Here is a 19423-nt window from a genome sequence, read left to right on the forward strand (position 1 = left end):
GGTTAGGTTTTCCCCTTGTGCTGGAATTGTGGGAAGCCCATGTGGCTTAGTGGGTGGTGAATTTGTGGGCAATCCTTTAAGTTGTGTCATTGGTGTTGCTTACGGAGTTGGTTGTGGTTGTTGTTGTTGTTGTTGTTGTTGAGGGTATGGGTTAACTACTGGTAGTGTGCTTGTTACTAGAGGTATTTGGATAAACACCAGAGATATAATTATCGCCACTTCTATATAAGCTCCCTACTAGTTTAATTTTAATCTCTTTTGATTTGAGAGGCAATCCTCCTTTCTTGTCATTAGTCCCATGCAAACCTTGGTCCATTGAGTAGTCATCAGCCCACATGCTCACAAGACATGGGAGCTAGATGGGACCACTCTCAACTCTCTTGAAGACCCCGAGGTGGTTTTGATTTTTTTTTTTTCATGCACTTGTCTCATGCATTGTACACCACATGTAGCGCTAAGATGAGTATTTTTGTATATGTAGATATTGTATTCGATACAAATTTTTCACAACAAATTTTCAATTTTACAAGAAGTGCTAACAAAAGGATTTTTGTATATGCAAAAACTGTATCTGATACAAATTTTTCACATAAATGTTCAATTCCACATAGTTTTCTCTACAAGCACAAGATGGAAGGTTCTGTTGGGACTAAGCGTAAGCATGGGTTAACGATAAAGCAAAACAAGCTTGTTAACTAGGTGTTGCAATTGTTGAAGCACATAAATAGCAAGAGAGAGACAGAGACAGAGACAGAGACAGAGAGACAGAGAGAGAGAACATAGGAAGTTCTCTCTTTCTTATGGCTTGCCATCATGATGTCGATGAGGTTTAGGGAAAATTTTGGGCAAGGAGTATTTGAAGCTATGGAGATGAAGGAGCAAGAGCTCAAGCTATTATGAAATATTTGTAAATTGGGTTCTTATCCGTTCGAATGTTAATACATGTGGGATTCTAGGGCTTGCGTGAACGTTCTTAGGTAGTTCCATGAGCTATTTATTGATAGCTCCCATTGCCCTCGCCACCTCTCACTACAAATATTAGGCCTTGCATGGTGGGGTTGGGCTGCATTAAAGATGTATGTATCTGGGGGTTTGTTGTGATTTGGTTGCTCCTAATCATGGTTTACCGTAATTGACCTATTAATGTTGATTTGATGGTTAATAATTCTCTTTGTCTTTCCACTTCCCTTCATTCCCTTGATGCTTTTGTTGTTGCAAAGTCGGTTTGGGTGAAGTTGATCTGCAACCACTTCCTATTGTTGTGTTTGGTGCATTGTCATGTTTGGCATGTTTGCTTTAGCTATGTTCTGATCATCACCCAAACTATTGTGTTTGTTTTGGTGCCATATTTTAAGCTTGTATCTTTTTCTCAATGCCCAAGTTGTCGACCTCCACACATTTGGGCTTGCAATTCTTCCAGATTGTGCTCTTATGCATAAGGATTTTCACATCTTTGCCTTCTTGTGTTATCATGAGGGTTCACTCCGTCTACCCACAAGCTTGACCATGGGGTTTTTATACTCCATTTTGGGTCATCCCCACTTTGCCCAGCACTATTTAGTGACTATACTTACCTTGGCTCCTCCATCCACGATTGCCATAACATTCATGTCTTGGTAGGAGATGTGAAGTACTGCGTTATTGTTGTCACTCTCAAACCACTGACCCAAATTGGTACCTTGAGGACGTTTTGCTCCTCAATGGGGGGTTCTACTGGGTTCACATTGTTATGGGTCACGATTTTCCCATTCATCTAGTCAAAGAGGTCTCTCCAAAGCATTGGGTTACCTGGCAACAAGGTTGCAATGGACATTTTGACCTCGGCATGGATAGGAATGTAGCTAGTCCAGTCACAGCTCGGGGTTGTGTAATTGGTTTGTGGCCCACCAATTATGTCTCTTCAAATCTATAAAAGGACATAGTGTCCTCTTCTCTTACTTGGTGCCATGTAGGGTCCTCCTCAAACATCTTATGTCTTGGGAGTGAATGTTCAAATCTCTCCACATGGGACACTGGCTCGCCTTCTTCTAAGAATTTAGTGATGACTTTGGAGATTGTTATTGGCTTACTCCTCAAGGAGTTAGTATCCCTTCCAATGAAAGGTCGGTGGCATGGCCCCCCTTCTTGGTACTTGCACTAGGATAAGCACCATCTATGTGTAGGAGGATTTATTGTGGGGATGGAACTACCCCATAAGTGGGTTGTCCTAGAGGAGGATTACAAAAGGTTGTAGGTTGAAAAAAGGTAGGGTTGGTAGATCCTGACCCACTAGGTATTGGGGCGCTGGCGTACATGGCGGGCTTGGTCTTATCGGTTGCATTGGTGGTGCCCTAGGAATAGGCAAACTTATGTTGGGCATTGGTCTATAGGGAGTACAGATTGGTAGTATTCTCTAAGATGCTTCCCTAGTTTGGATATAATGGGGGTTGGGGAGTTTACATTCTAGGTAATGTGTCCTCCCTAGATTCAGGCTGCTCATTCATCTGTGCCATAAGATTTTGTGGTCGATAAGCACTTGGCATCCTTGGCTCAAAGGTATCACTAGATGAGGGTCCTCACTCATATAAGCATACACATAGAACCGTAGTACTCATCGGTATGGTGGACATTGGTGCACTTTACATAGCCTCAGTCATGGTGGGTAGGGTTGGGGGCCCAACGGCTCCTTTGGCACTGAATTTTTCCTAGCAAATTAGTTTACCATCTCAGCTAATTTTGATAGATCAAACCTTCCCATCATGTTGGAAAACATTTCTCAAAGTTGAGAGGTTGTGGTAGAAAGATTGGGTTGAACCGAGCTAGAATTAGGGGCCGTGGAGCTCCCAAATTTAGGGTTTCACCCATTTCTCTGTCAAAACTCATGGAATCCTCTGAGCTTGACATGTCAATTTGGGATGGTCCATGTACGGAGTGTGGGATTAGTGTTGAATTTCTGATTGAGATAATGCTAGTGAGTCACTTGGCCGGATAGGATGATGTTATTGGAAGAACTATCTTCTAGTTTGAGTTCAAATGCAAGCACCCTTATAGACCTCAGGTGCATGTGGGTGGATCAGTGCAAGTGGACACCTAGGTAAGCCCTCAGTTCCACTTCCAGCCAACTGGCTAACCCAGCATGCACTGGGTTACTATTCCAACATAATTCAAAATGCTGCATTATAACACAGAGTGCATTGGGTTATCCTTAATCTAGCAGCGTGGCTTCTTGGGTGGATTTAGGGTCCAAATAAAAACTTCTAATGCTTGTGGCCTATTTTCCTTAGTTCAATCAATCACAAATTTTACCCTTTTTATCAAAATTTTGAGTTTTGAATTAGGGGGGGTTGAATACTTTGTGGATAGTGAATCACTTAATGATTAGAATAATAAAATTTAGATGAAAATACAACTCTTGTAGTGATGACAACTAACTCAGTGTGCATTGGGTTAGCATTGAACCAATGTGCACTAGCTTAATAACTCCGCATCGGATCAAATTTAGTGTATTTATTATGCTAGATGGAAGATCTTGTTAGGTTTCATAGGGTTTAGTTTGTGTCAGATGGTCAAAGCTTACCCAACATGCCAAAATTAATTCATCATTCACTAGGTTAAGATTAATCTAGCCTCAATCTAGCGTGGCTTCTCTAAACTGTGTTGCCATTGGCCAATGGAAACTTTGGAAATTTTTGAGCTTCTATGGCTTTTGTGCAGGGTTTGGAGTTATTGAGGAGTACTTCTCTACCTATTCTACCTATTTACAACATGAAGCAGCAAGAAACAACAAAAAACAAGCAAGTTTTGAGCAAAGTAGAGTGTTGTCTTAAAAAAGAGGACTGTTTGTCATTTCCAAGACCTTGAGACACTCACCAAATCATCACTTTTTAGCTTTTCTTTGAGGATTGGAGAGCAAGGTTTAGCAATGCACACCTCTACCTTTTCCTAGATTTGTGAAGCTTAAAACCTCAAAAATTATGTGCAAACAACTTGAAATGACTACCTACCTCTCTTCCCAATCAATTTTACTCCTTCTCAGCTCATACCTTTTAAACATCCAAACCAACTACTTTTCACCTAGCCACTAAGTGTTGGGAAATGGGAGATAACGGGAGAAGCACATGCAAGAAAATGCATACCTTTATCTCCCTAGAAATGGTTCCAAAAATGTGTGGCCTCTCACATGACTCACGTGTCATGGGGATCTTGGAGGTCTACCGATGGAGACTCCTACTCCAAGCTACTCCTTGTGGGAGCTATGTAAGCATGAACAGTCCATAAGTACCACTCAAACGGCCCCCAAAGTTGTTGCACGTGTGAATCCGCATGAGAAAAAGGTGGAGAAGGGAGGGGAAAAGAATAGGGAGAAGGGAGAGGGTATGGGAAGCAAGAGGCAAGACAAGGGAAGGGGGATGGGAGGCATTCACAAGAGCTTATAAGGAATAGAAATACAAGACACAACTCTTGGAAAAACTGAGAGCTTCTATTTCTCAAATTTGTAGCTAACAATGGAAGACCAAAGTCAAACTTTTGGCCTCTCACACATATCACCTTTTGAAGGGAGGGCCTACAACCTTATGCTCTCACTCCCTTCCTATCTTTTCTACTCTCTTGTTTGTAGAAAGGTGCAAAATGTGACAATGTTAACCTAGGTGGTTAACAACAAAGGTCACTGTGGCTATAAAGGATATACAATTTATTGTACACCTTAGGCCATCCAGAGGTACATAAGCTATGATGGTGTAGTACGCATTGGGCAATAGTTAGGGTTAGTGTGTGTATTATGCCTTGGGCAATCTTAATCTTGTATCTAATTCCTTTCAAGATAATACAGTTACTCTTTCCCACATCATTTGAAGTGTCTCTATTTTAATTACATGCAATTTAAAGAAAGGAAACAATATTCAGTAAAAAGGAAAGAAATCAATTCAAAAATAAATTTATTGTTTGAGATTACATGGATCAGCCCTTAGGACACATGTTACTCTAGCCTACACTTCTTCTTGCTGGGTTTCGGACCCTGTTTGGCTTGTCAAAGAAGGAAGGCTTCAACAATTTCATTCTTAATTACTTGGGGACCAGTAACACTAGCTAGCCAAGCAATGGCTATGATGCTATGGAGAAGGCCAGACTTTGTGTTTGAGAACAAAAAAAAAGAAATGCTATGCTTTATCAAAACCATATGATCCACATTGTGATGGGTGGTCTTCATCTTCAGCATCTGACTAAGGATAGGGCCCTAAACTTCATTTTCTATAACTTCCAATCCGACAAAGATTGTCGATTAAAGACCAAGATGTGTGGAGCCACATTGTCGATATAGTGCCTGATTGAATCCATTGGTCCCTTAGTAGATCATATACTTCCACCTTTGCACATAGCATATTCATCAAATATTCATTAACCATAGAATATCCTAGAATCAACCATTGATAAATATTTTATCAAAACCCTAAACCTTGATTCTTGATCATAATATTTTCTTATGCTAAAATTTCACCAGATTATTCTCTCAGTAGTAGAGATAATATTGGTGAAAAACTAGATCCAAAAAGGGCATGGAAGCATAAAATCTGGTACAGTGTGAGGAGGACCTACCTGGCCACATGGTACTAGATTCCATGCATCAAGGCTTTTTTAAATCTAGCTTTTCAGTAGATGAATACTCTATGTTGTAAGAACCTTGTGGTGGGAAATCAAAAGAAAACAATAAAATCTAGATAATTCAAAAATTAGGGTTCCGGATGAAAATTTGTTTTTGGATTTTAATTAAAGCCACATCCTCATGTAGAAATCATAGTGCATAGTATCAAATATCAAATCCAAATGTCCTTACGAAGCATCAAATCCAATACAGTGTGACCAGAGCTTACTTTTTGCAAAAAGTAAGCCCTAGTCGCCTAGTACCAGATTTGATGCTTCCAAGGCCCATTTTGGTTCGCTATTTCATAGCATGCACTATGATGTCTACATGAGCATGTAGGTTCAAAATCAAGAAGAATTTTTGAGATTAGGGTTGCTATCAAGCAACCCTACTCTTGATCCCTACTGGTTGAAGACAGAACATGGATTTTCTATGCAAAAACAGAACCTATAGAAACATAGAGGATATGGATGAGAAAATGAACCAAACAATGAAAAGAATATGATAATAAATCCTAAACCCTAAGCTAGAAAAGCTACCTAGATTTTATGCCTCATCATGGACATTAGCTCTACAATGTCAAACTAGAATTCCTTTTTTGAGGTTGATGCTAATTGGAGGTGCCAGCTTCTTTATCTTGTCCTTGAAAAATGACCTTTGCAAATCCTAGATTTTGCCCTTAGACATCTTGTATGCTGGATTGGCATCCTGATTGCCTCCTATGTGAGATATATGTCTTCTAAATTGGTTAGGCTTGAGTCAAGATACACGGATAAATACCTATACATATCCAAATAAGTATTTCCTATTTCCCATATAGTTATGATAGTTAGTTTCAGATGGCAAGGGACACCAACTGTCGAGTGTATCCCCTCTAATCCATGCATGAGAGGTATACCTAAGAGAGATGTAGTTGTTGTGAAGAAGACTGATGATATATATGATTATTTCCTCAGAGATTCCATTCCTATGTTTACAATTTTATTGTTCAATATTTTGTAATTCAGCATTGCCTAACATGTGCTCAAAGGGCAGGTCGAAATTTCTTATGTGGGGGCACAATTTTGATGAACTTTCCCGCGTGAATATCTTGTTAGCAAGGGCTATAGAAGCACAATGTTGGGACAAGCTTGGAGTCAGAGGTGTGCCCTAGGGAGAGGATTATTGAGCTCAGACAACTTGGGGAAAGGTCACGTGTAGTGGTAGAATTGAGCTCTGCAAGCTTTGGAGAGAAAGAGAGCAAAATGAGGAAGAAGGTGGAGGGTGGAGAAGAAGATGATGAGGTGGCATTTTCGAGCTAGAATGGGCTAGAGGCTCGAGGTGGCTCTGATACCACATGTTGGGAAGTGGGAGAGAAAAGATGCATCATGACAAGAGGGAGTGAGAACACAAATGAGCCAAAGAGTGAGTGTTCTATTCATTTGAGAGGGAGGCCTCTCTTTTATACAATGAGAGAGAGGATGGCCTAAATCATAGGCATCTCTCCTGCATCAATGGAGATAAATCCTACATCATAGGCACCTCCCCAAGTGGGGGCCTTGTACTACATCACCACTTGTGTCATGGTCCATAGCACTAACTGTGTTTCTCTACTCACACACACATAATCATACGATTGCTACTAGAGAAAGCCCTTGATCACACATATCCCAAGAAGTTCTACCTTGGGAGCCTTTTGCCCCTCAGTCCACATGCCCCTCACCTCTGCACCTGCATTGCCCACCACCACATGTCATCATAGCGTGACACTGTGACAGGTTGCTGACCTGCTCTAACTAGCCCGCCTCCCTACCACATGTTGTAGCATTGCGCGATCCACCTCACAGTTCTAATCAGTGAAAAACTTCATAGAGACATGTATTGAGCATAGTCTGGTCAGCAACAGATGCGTGCTCGGGTCTTGTGCTTCCATAGTAGCTGATGTGGCGGCCTTCCCACTACACCTCGATGTCCATGCTAGTAATCTAGGAAAGAGGGAGGTTGCCATATTTTCCAAATAAATGCACTACTAGGGCATTTTTGGGATTTGATTTGAAAACTTACTAAAAAGCATACAAGTGTAGAGATTTGTAAACTTTCATATGGAGAGAGAGAGAGAGAGAGAGAGATGTATGCAATGTTACCAAAAATATATATCCCAACTAAAAGCAATGCTAAAGATCCAATTTGAGATTTCCTAAAAAAGCATTCAAATATTGAGATTTAGCTAAACTTTTATTCCTTGAAATTAAAGGCACCCTGAGATCCCAACCTTGAGACCCAGTGGAGTGGGTCTCTTACCTAGCATAGATAGGTCATGCTACTCGTTTATATTAAAGTTCATAGCTTTCTTGATATAAATGCTTTTAACTTGATTCAAACACCAATATTTTTTATTTTCCATGTAGCCAATTCACATGCCAAAACAACTAACTTGCATTAAATTTGATAAATTTCCATTGAAACTGAATTTGATAAATTTGCATTAAAAAACTAACTTGCATTAAATTTGATAAATTTACATTGAAACTAAGCGCAAACATCAAGCTAAGTGCAAACATCAGGTGAGAGGGAGAGGAAGAGCAGGGGGAGAGACATGGTGAGGGAAGGCGAAAGGGGAGGAAACAAGGAAGAGTGATGTAGCTCAAGGAAGAAGGGGAGGAAAACGAGAAAGCATGATGCAGCTCAAGGCAATGAGGAGAAGGCAGTTGACAGAGAGACACCAATTGGTGTTTTAGAGGAAATCATAGCTTAATTATTTGCATTTTGGCAACTCCATTTACTTTATGCTAATCTCACATCGACGAGGGGGGTGGACTAATGCAAATGATATTTGATTTTTTTATTGAAAGGGGCACATACTCAATATAGTGTTTTTGGATACAGTTCATGCGAAAAAGTAAGCTCATATTGTCAATATCATGATACTTTTGATGACTCTATGGCTTGCAATAGGATGTATAATAGCTCTAAAGATGGTGAAATAGATCTATGGATTTGATATCATGAATATCTTATATTATTAAAATAGATATGGAATCTATGTTGCATAAATTTAACTCGCGTCATTCTTACTTTAAATTCCATAGTATAATTTAAGTAACTTAAAATCCCTCCATTTAGGGAAAAAATAGGCCATAAGTATGTCCCCAATGTTCTCCTCGCTATTCGCTTCTCCTCCAAATCCGATTAATTAATTTGTGTCACTCTCTGCCTCCCTCCGATTACGCTAAGGTACATTGATTAATTTGTGTCAATCTCGCCGCTTGATTTTTTTGCTTGCCTGCCTCGCAGGCTCGCTCCACGTATTTGCCTCTCTCCCCTCCCCCCTCTCTCCCCCTCCCTCCCCTTCTCTCCCTCCTTCTTCAAAGGCTTTCATAGCCCCCATCTTTGCCTACAACACAACCCTCCCCTCCTTTTATACTAGCGGCGTGGAGGTTTCTTGAAGAAGCCTCCCCCCCTTACGTTAATCGTGTTGTAATATTTTTTGCACCCTCGCCCCATGCTTAGGTTAATCAAGCAATCACTCCATCCACAAATTAATTAATTGGGAAACGTTAATTGGGGGGTCCTATTTGTGAGCCCCTAGCAAGCTAGGGTTGCCCCCCCCCTCTCTCTCTCTCTCTCTCTCTGTCGCCTTGCTAGAAGCAATGTTATAGATAATATAGACTATCAATTGATGGTCAAATATAGATTCCTAGATGAATGAGCTATGGGTAAAGTAGTTTCACTTTTGTAATTTCAACAAGCAAAACCATTATTGCTTATCATAACACCTATTAGATTTAAATAAATTCCAACAAAACGAACTTGTAATTTCATAACAAAACCATTATTGCCAATCATAACACCTCTTGGATTAGGGCACAATAGTAGAGCAATTGAGGAGAGGGGTGCAACCCAATGCAACCATGAGAGTTAGAAAAAGCAAGGCTCACAATCCACCACTTTCTAGAAGAAAAAAAAAGCTTCCTCTGTGTACGGAGTTCTAGAAAAAAACAAAGCAAGGAAAAGATTCAACTAAACGTACTTCCCACAAGCTTTCCTCATCCACCTCACAAGATCCAAACATTTTTGTTTCCTAAGATCTCTCTCTCTCTCTCTCTCTCTCTTCCTCTATATATATATATATATATATATATTGTGTGTGTGTGTGTGTGTGTGTGTGTGCACACGTGTATTCTCCTCACGTGGCTCCCCTCTCTCTTTTTCCTTGTGCTCCTCCTTTGTCACAATTTATCCCTCCTTTCTTTAGTGTTATACATGTGGCATATTTCACTTTAGCACACTTGTGCCTTACTTCAATTTTTAAAAACTAAAAAAAAAAGGGATGAATTTCATTCATGTGGCCTTCCAGAGGAGAGAGAGAGAGAGAGAGAGCATGCAAAAGAAGACGGCGGAGTCACTGAATGCATGCATTGAAAGCCCCTTACAACAGCCTATAAAAAATTCAATGGAGCATAAGTGGACCAATCACCTTAAAATAAAAAGAAATGTTTTAAAAAACCCTATTTTTCCTTTCTTGTCACGCATCTTCACTAAGGGATAGTGCACACGCACAAGCTGGAGCGTAGCCGGTGCGTGGTTTGGAGGTGCTTTAGAGGAGTCCAGTTTCGCCCTCTGGTCTGTTCACGCACATTTTCACTTAGAAGTCTTCAACCGGCGGTGTGACTAGTTGTACAATTCTTGCGAATTAAATTTCCCTTGCTTTTTCAAAATGGAGACTTGTACTGCAGCTAGCAACAACAGGCAGTCAACCTTCAACTGCGCACAGGTGTTGCATTTCACACCCCCAAAATCTGGGATGCAGATTTGCGCATTGAGGGCACTTTGATTCACCCTCTCTATTTTCGCGCGTGGCCAGGTTTGGGGCGCATCCAGTGCCGCACGCGTGCACAGGCCCTAAGGCCTTCCTATGGGCAGGCCAAAAACACACACATCACACACACACACAAGGGAGGGGGCTAAAAAGGATGTAGAATCTTTATGGTGGAGCCCACAAGCCTCTCGGAAGTATCTAGGCATTTCATGGCGTAGGAAAAAACCCTATATATATATATACAATAAAAGAAAAGATGAACTTTTTGTGCGGCTGGGTGGGCCACGTGGAGATGGGGGATTGGGGCAAATCCGGAAGAATCAGCCAATGATGGAGGGACACGTGGATAGAGAAGGGTGAAATACACGTATAAGGCTGCGGCAAGCGAAGGACGGAATCACAGGTCATTTATGGTACTTTCCGTCGTCTCTCCCGAAGTTTCTGACGAAATTGCTGCTGCTCCTGGCCTCCTTCCCATGGCTGCCTTCGGATCTTTTGCTGGCCTCGCCACTGCTGGCGTTGGTGCCCTCTGCAGTTACGAGACCTACGCCCTCAGCATGTTCGACTTCTCGTCTTCTTCTCAGCATCAGGTAGCCTTCGCTTCTTCCGCCCCCAATCTTTCTGTTTATCATGGTCTCTGGCAATCCATGGCCCAGATCCATTTGTTTGATTCGACGTTTGTAGTTCATCTATCGTCCTGATGGTTTTTATGATTAACAGGGGCAAGCGCAGCCCTGCAGGGAGCTGCTCGACCACCCTGCTGAAAAGGGTGAATTCTCGGCTGCCGTCCAGAGCAACCTGAGGTGCAGAAAGGCCGCGGCGCCATATCTGGCACCGCAGTTTGACGGTCTCCACTGTTTCGAGACTGTTGTTTTGCCCAGCAACTCGTAGCCGCGATCGAAATAGTAATCGCCACTCCTGAATGACAACCTTGTACAATTCCAATTTTTGACATTATACTTACAGATGCCATGTCGTGGCGGAGAGTATTACTTTGTTTCGACTCCTCTCGAGTGCTGTCTTACGTTCTGTTGTGTTGTGCACCTTCCCCTTCCTCTCCAATTCCTACCAACTCTTTCGTGGCTGAGGATGTACTTTTCCGGTTTCCGGAACCGTGACTCTTTCAGCTAGATGGTTCTGATGAACCGATTTTTCAATGGAATTCTCTGAGGTTCGAATTGTTGCGCAGTAATTTCGTTTTAGATAAGTTAAAGCTAAACTATCTTGGAATCCGGTGGAGTGGTTTTGAATGATTGTAAGCGTTCTGCAAGTTAATTTGGTGTCGCTTAGTGGCCCTTCTGAAGGCAACGATGCTTGACATCAAGGATGGGTGAATATTCTCTGCAGGTTTTGTGAAATTTGTAGAACATGCCACTACATGACATTTTACATTATGGTGTTCTGCTTTTTTCTCCCTGTCACAAAGTGCCTTCGGTTACAGGCGTCTAAGTCTGCCTCACAGTCGTAACTTTGGTAACATGGGGAACCATGTGTCCTCGTCGATGCACTGCCTTGCTTCATGTCGGTGCAAGAATGTGCTCTTGCCGAAGTTGAACGACTCTCCCGAAACCATGTAACAAATTACCCTTTTCTACTCTTAAGTGGAACAGGTAAGCTGTTGTTCAGCAGGCTCTTGATTGACAAGCAAAGGTGGATATTCTCTGTTTTTTTGTTGTTAAATTTGTGGACATGCCACTGATGATGATGATATAAGCATCTCTTCTTTGGCTGGAATAGTATCTCTAAGAACAGGTTTTTTCTGTCCTCGCGGAATGTATATTGTTGGTGGGGAAGGATGAAGTATGTGGCAGCTAAGTTTTGCCATGCATTTAGCTCTTCTTTTTCCTCCCTTTCATGAAGTGTCTTTGACAACAGGCTCCTTAATGTCGTCCATTAGAGGCATTTCAGTGTGGTGAGGAATTTGGCAATCTTGATAAGGGAAGAAATGTCCTTGGTACATTGATTTGCTTGTTGTTCAGGGAAAGAATATGCGCAATCCCCAAAATGGAGTGGAGCTGCTTTCCTTTACCTAAGCTCAAAGGATGCACCTGCATCATGTCAATTGCAGTCAACTCTTCAAAAATTTGGAGGAAAGGTGCTCGTCAAAGGTGAAATTGTCCACCTAAGTGATTGCCGTTACGCGTAAGCTAGATGGTGGGATGATATATCTGTCTAGCAATTTGACAAATTTGTTTGGATGTGTACCCGATTAATATAAAAAATAAAATTGATGCGGTATAATACATAAATAAATATATATTCAAAAAGATCACTTCATTAAGTATGAATGAAACCCCAAGAGCAATCTCTAATGCGGGAGTACATCATGCCATGCATGAGAAAAAAAATCCAGCTCAAAAAGGGCTAACAAAATAGTGCTAGTCCATATATTGGCCACAGACTAGGAAGGGTAAACTTGGGAATCCTCCATCACCTCTGTACAGGTGGCCCTCCAAATATGCCAAGCGGCAATGCCAGGCAAAATCTCCCATGATGTGTCTACCGAGGCATGTGCATCTCTGAAAAAAGTAAAGGGAACATCCTGGAGAGAACATGACTTCACAAAGTGTCGTCGTATAACGAAGGCTGAATCTGAGTTATGTCCCTCGAACAAAACTTGAGGGCCAATAAGAGATAACCATGCCATTGATCCCCAAGTCATGAAGAAGAGTGCTGTATGAAATATGCGAAGTATCCTAGCAACACCCTTCTGCATCGTCCTCGCCTGTCTACACTCCAAGAGACAGTGCTGGACTGACTCAACTGCTGCGTGGCATCGAGGACAAGTAGGGTTAGCCCCCTGGATCTCCAAAGGTTCACTGCAATCCCTCCATGAATAGAAAGCCAAAAGAAGTCAGTGATCTTTCTATTCCTGAGGGATATGCAGAGCCTCCTCCAAAAGTTTATTTGCACCTTTGCAAAAATCTAAAAATTATCCCAATGAGGGGCTCTAGAGGGCCTCCAACCTCTACTGCTAAGGTGAAATCTCCTGCCATTTCTGAATGTGTAATGAAAGAAGGGAATGCTTTTCTCAGTGCCCTTCATCAATCCATTCCCACTCCCCTGGGTCCCACTGAAAGCACCTTATAGGGGAACTACCATACAACCAGAGTCTCCAAGACCCAAGTTCGAGGAGAACAAGTTCAAGACCAAGATGTCACTGTAAGTTCGTGCCCACTCCATGTAACTTGTAATCCTAATAGGCTTAAAGGCAACCTCCGAAATAATATCATCTGAAAATCTGAGAAGTCTGCCTCTCGATTGGAAGGTGTAATAATTTCTACTAATATGGGATAAAAATAATACTAGTGCAATAATCTTTTGTAAGATCGAATTTGGTTAATTCATTGTCTTGAATAATGAAATTTGCAACTCTCTCAAAAATACATTTTAATCACCTCAATGATGTTACTCGAAGAATAAGCAAGAGAGACATCACATAAAGTGGGATGGTGGAGAAATGTACTAAACCATAAATATTTGAAAAAATAATATAATGTGGCACATTGTGAGAGTACAGTATATACAAATTGGCACATAATACTATTTTTGGCCAAGCCAACTAGTTAGACAATGGCTAATTCCATGTGAATATGAATGTTGCTAGTATGAGTAGCATTATTGCAACTATATGTATTTGATGCACATTTTTATGTTCGTATACCAAGTGTAATTGTGTTGAAATTACTTAGCATGATGATTCATCAAAAAAATTATTTCTAACACAATTGGCATCAGGACAAATGATGTCTTGGATAACACGAAATGGAGATGGTTAAGATAATACCAATTGAGCAAAATGTGGCCATGGGCCAACATTGTAAAAAAAATGTATATATAGCCATGGACCAATTCTTTTAATGAATTTCAAATAGCAGCATATTAAGCATTGTACATCTATTTTAAGTATCCCTCCAATTGTGGACAAGGGAAAAGACTAGGTGTACCACTATATTGGCTCTCTTTTTTTCCAATTAATTATAAAAAGGCTAGATGGGAAGTTTGAGCCGCATCTAGAGGGTGTAGATTGGACCTAATGTTATGTTGCATCATCTCTCTCTTTAAATTTTCTTCACTTTTTTTGCTCATAATTTCCTATTTATAACTTTAAAGGTGGTGCTAGTTTCCATTTTGAATTCTGATACATACATATCTATCTATCTATACATATAGATACAGATATAGATATAGACAGAGATGCAATTTTATCTCCAAGAAGTAGATGGGCTTCTAGGCCATTAAGTCCTCCCTCATGAATGAGCAATGACGCACACACGTAGACCTTTTGATGGACAACTCACAAGTTGGAAAGTCTTACCATCTCGAATGTCATGAAGTACTCTCTTCTGAGATGCTCATGCTTGTGCCCTAAAATGTAATGTTTTCCAGAGAGCGGGTCATATGTTGCCATAGCATCATATGTGTCTCCAATCGAGTCAACCTTGGGAAGCATTTCAATGTTGGGGCCTGCATTTCATGGGTTCATTAAGGAATTCGACTCACCATACACAAAACAAGTATATTATTGTTGCCAATAGATTATGCCACTGAGTGGGTTGAGGCTAAGGCATTAAGGGATAACTTGGCTTGGAGTATGACCAAATTCATCTTTGAATATATCCAAAATGTATGTATGAGAATCCATTTTATTAATAATGGTTAGTATAAAACCACAATCTTTTCTTGTTTGTGGACTTTACTTTAGAATCTAAGGTTTGATTTGTAACCTTTAGAATAGAACCACACTCCCTTCTCTTGTCTGTGGACTTTAGTCTAGCTTCTAAAGTTTGATTTTATAGCCTTGACCTCTTGAATAGACACAAACATTGGTGAGAGCACAGTGAGAGAGAGTTCTCTCATACATCTAGAATAATATTCCCTCTTGTGGGGTCTATTATACCACTCACATTGAGTATGAGGAAAGAAGTTGGATTAGTACCATTATTTAGGTGCCCCCTCTTGGCCTGAGATTGGAGCTCCTCACTTGAGACATTGATTCTTTCACTTGGGAAAGCCTCCTCTTATTTTGTATTACTTATTCATCTCATCTTTGAACTCTCCGGACCACCCTTTTTCCACCACCTCCTTTGAATTCCCTTGGATCCAAGCCTCTGTTTCTTCTTTTGCTAGAGCTTCAATATTATTCTTTGATATACATGACACCTCTTCTTTATCTTTGCTAGTGCTAACCTCAACCTCCTTCCCAATTCCTTGTGTTCCTTGCTCAGAGGGAGGCTCAACAATAATTTTATTAACCTTAGGTACCCATTTATCCTTGGGTACCATAAGAGGGGGTGGGTTAGCCACAAAAAACTTGGATGACTTCTTTTGAGGACAATTTTATCAATGTGTGATATCGTGTTCTAACCTCCTCCTCCCTTTTGATACCATGCTCTAACCTTTTGAGGACAATCTTATCAATGTGTGATACCATGCTCTAACCTTTTGAAGACAATTTTATCAATGTGTGATACCATGCTCTAACCTTTCAATATCCCATCCTCCTCCCTTCTCATATATACTTTTCTCCTTAATTCCAAACATCATTCTATTGTATCCTAATCTACCCTTGCAACCCTTAGAACTCCTATATTAGACTTATCAGCCCTTACCCCCTTGACCCATAAAGAAGACGAGATCTCTACTTTCTACCCCGTACTCCCTTGACCCATAAAGGAGACAAATTATCCACTTTTTAACTATATCCCCTTTTTGAACCTTGCAATCTTTTCATGAACCCCTACAACTCCATCTCACCCTTAAAACTCCTGATAGATAAAAAGAAAAACTCCTCACAGAGGGGAAAAAATCCATCAACCATCACGAATATCCATTCTACTTCACTAAGTTGATTGTGAGGACTAGTTTCCATGCTGAAGCCTACATCACCAACCAAAATACAACCCACGGTCCTAAGTTACAACTGTGCCACTCTACTACGATGATCAATTAACCATGATTATTGGAGAGAAAATTCTTGAAAATTGGAAATGAGAGAAAACGTGACAACACTTTGCAAAAATTTATTGATAAGAAGCTAACTATAATAGCTTCTCAATGTTGATGCTAGCCTTCAAGTCAAAGAAAAATCACATGCTCTGATGGAATTGTATTTTATCTTTCCATGTTCATCTTGGCTTGGCTCCTGTAGTAACTACTGCACACTCTATGATGAGGATGAATTTGGTGTTTCACACTCATTGGCTTGCTTGGTCCTAGAGCTAGGTAGACTTCCAATATTTGCTTGGTCTATATGTAATGGGCTCTTTCTTGATGCTCATGGCATCTCCTAGATTTGTAATCCATCTAAAGGCAACTCAATGGTGGGGGCTTTAATACCTTTCAAACTTTTAGCAATCTTTGTTGCTACTACAATCTATTCTTTCAAGCTGATATCCTTGGTTTAGGGATACGACCTTGATTGCTTGATGGAATTTCCTTATTATGAGTGTGTCAACACATTGACTTGTGGTGGGTTCTCCTTGAACACCTCTATTGGCATGATATGGCATTCCACATGATGACCTCACAACTTTCACAATTGATATGGAGAAGCTTGACTTGTTCTTTCCATAGCCTATAATAGCCTTCTAGTGTCCTTACTCCTCACAAATAATAAACTTGAATTTAGATTTTCCCCTACCTTGAAAGTTCATTTGGGGATCTCGTTTGCATTTAGCTCAGTCTTTGGTCTGATACTAGCTCTTGGCGCTATCGCATTCCTTGGCATCGATTGTGGTACTAGGAGCTATTATGTTTGATTTGAAATAGATTTTGCAATATTTCATGCAACAGTCTGATTCTATGTATCTTCCTTGGGTGTAGTTAATTACACCACTTCTCATCGGCTCCTTGTCTACCACACCTAGCTTTTATAGAGCTGAGTTCTTATACAACCTTCTTTAGTTGGGACATCAAGGGCTCTTTGTTACTTTTTAAGGATGAGATAGGTTTTTATTCCTTTTTCATGGACTTTGGACTAGCCATGTTTCTTTTCTCCATGGTGATTGCTCAAATGAGTTAAATTGTTGTATGCCTTAGTTGGGTTTAGAACTTCCATGGACGTGAGGTAGCATTCTCAACCCAACATCTTGGATGGATTCATTATTTTACTATTTGAGGCTAATGGTCTTAGTTTTGACATTATCCTCATTTAATTCTGGTGGAAATGCCTAAACAAGGACTCCTTTGTTTGTTCCCAATCTTGGAAAAGTGTGATGGGGAATCGGTTAACCAAATCTCACAGTGAATGGGAAGTAGTTCCTGAACTCTTTCTTGGTGTTTCACCTGTCACTAGAGCATACTCAAAGGAGGATTTGTAAGTGGCTACAAGTATCTTCATCCTCAACCCTTATGAAGATCTAAAACTTCACTTTGATGCGGGGTGGTGATGCCATCCTTTTGCTCAAGTTTCTTGCTATAGATTGGATTCTTAAGTCTAGGCTTGTGCATGTGTGTGAGGATTGTTTTGCACCAACACCTTGTTGCACAAGCACTTCCTTTGTAGGTATGGCTATTTGTAATGGGTGCCCCATTTACACGACTCTTGTTTCTTTGCAACTAGGCACTAATATGGCACTGTGTGCTAAGCTAACCAAGCCCTGATAGGATGAATGGATATTTGTAATGGGCGCCAAGCCCTTTTCTTATGATAATTAAAGTGGTTTATTCCTTACACCTTTTCTCACTCTATATGGTTATGTCCACAGTTACTGCAACACATTTACATGACTCTTGTTTCTTTGCAAACTAGGCACTAATATGGCACTATGTGCTAAGCTAACCAAAAGCCTTGATAGGATGATATGCCCCAAGCTTACCAAGAGTGCAAGAGAGGACATCTTCATGATCCAAGCACATTTGTAAGCTTCAAGCACTAAGCACACACTAGGCACTAGGTCGTCACAGGTCAACCAATGGCTGAGAGAAAAAGACTATCAACAACCCATCCCCTCAAGTCTAAAGTAACCCCAGGTACAACCTCAATAAATATCGCAAGAGGCCTTGAGAGAGCTACATGTAGAAGAGCATTTCAACTTGCCTCAGCTAAAGGCACAAACCTATCTCTACTTGGAGAAATATTGGATTGAATCAAAAGAAACGTCCATACTCGCGCTCTTATTAATCACCTTCCAAAATCGACCCACTACAATCATCTATTGCTAATTGGCTTTCCTACATAGTACATAGTTCCCTCCTACTTATCTGTGCTACTCAAGAACCCGCTCCTTTGGTGCTTAGTTGGTGGTGTATTGGTGCCTAGCTAATTGGGTACTCGGATTGGGAAATCAAACTAACAAAGGATTAACTATTTGCCTCGGCTAAAACTTAGTTGTGTCCTTGCATATGTGGAACAAAGTCAAGGGATGGCTAGAACCAGCCTAGCTTCAGAACTAGGTGTCCAAACTAGATGGGTGCACTATCGAGTTACTCCAATAAGGGACCTCTTACGTTTTGGAGCTCACCATTTTTAGCAACAAAGGGAAATAGGAGGTGTTCAGGTGGAGGAGCCATGGAGGGAAAGGCAAATACGAGGGGCCAGGCTAACATATCCATGTGCATGGTGGTGTCCCTCTTATCACAAATGGATGGGGCCCAAGCATGCAGTGAGCTTGGCCCTTGCGGACTGCTTGCAATCACAAATCAAAATTCTTAGTAAAGATACCAAGCCCTATTCCTCTCTGAATCCTCCTAACACCTTGGGTAACCAAAGTCTTAGATATATTTCCTGCACTCTTCTTTAAGCCTATGTGCTTGGACAAAAATTAGAAGAGAGGACGAATAACGTCATCAACTATGGTGTTGATCAAATATCCTTGAGATGTCGAGTAACTTCCATACTGGTAGTATATTTGCTGATGAGGACATCCTGACCTTCAAAGAAGAGGATATGGTCTTTTGCTATATAAGTTACTAGGAGGGCTTTAGCAACTATGCGGTCCTAGGTGTCCTCCCATAGTAGCTCTGCAAATGGTTAGAGACAAATCTATTTGATCATAGAGTGT

General features: G+C 40.8%; 1 protein-coding gene across 1 annotated transcript; it reads left to right on the top strand.

Annotated features, from left to right (window-relative positions):
• Window positions 1-10820: 10820 nt before the first annotated feature.
• LOC147899037 (uncharacterized) lies at window positions 10821-11997 on the top strand. Its single transcript, XM_087378653.1, has 2 exons — window positions 10821-11008; window positions 11139-11997. The coding sequence occupies exons 1-2, from the start codon at window positions 10829-10831 to the stop codon at window positions 11307-11309; spliced, it is 351 nt and encodes a 116-aa protein (XP_087234779.1). The 5' UTR covers window positions 10821-10828; the 3' UTR covers window positions 11310-11997.
• Window positions 11998-19423: the final 7426 nt, after the last annotated feature.

The sequence above is a fragment of the Dipteris shenzhenensis genome, chromosome 8 (genome assembly GCF_047967505.1).
Source record: "Dipteris shenzhenensis isolate YYH24624 ecotype China chromosome 8, Dip_SZ_1.0, whole genome shotgun sequence".
Classification (NCBI taxonomy): Eukaryota; Viridiplantae; Streptophyta; class Polypodiopsida; order Gleicheniales; family Dipteridaceae; genus Dipteris; species Dipteris shenzhenensis.

Coding starts and splice junctions, on each gene's coding strand:
- LOC147899037 (XM_087378653.1), top strand. CDS start 10,829: ATGGTACTTTCCGTCGTCTCTCCCGAAGTTTCTGACGAAATTGCTGCT. Junction 11,009..11,138: donor CGTCTTCTTCTCAGCATCAG/GTAGCCTTCGCT, acceptor TATGATTAACAG/GGGCAAGCGCAGCCCTGCAG.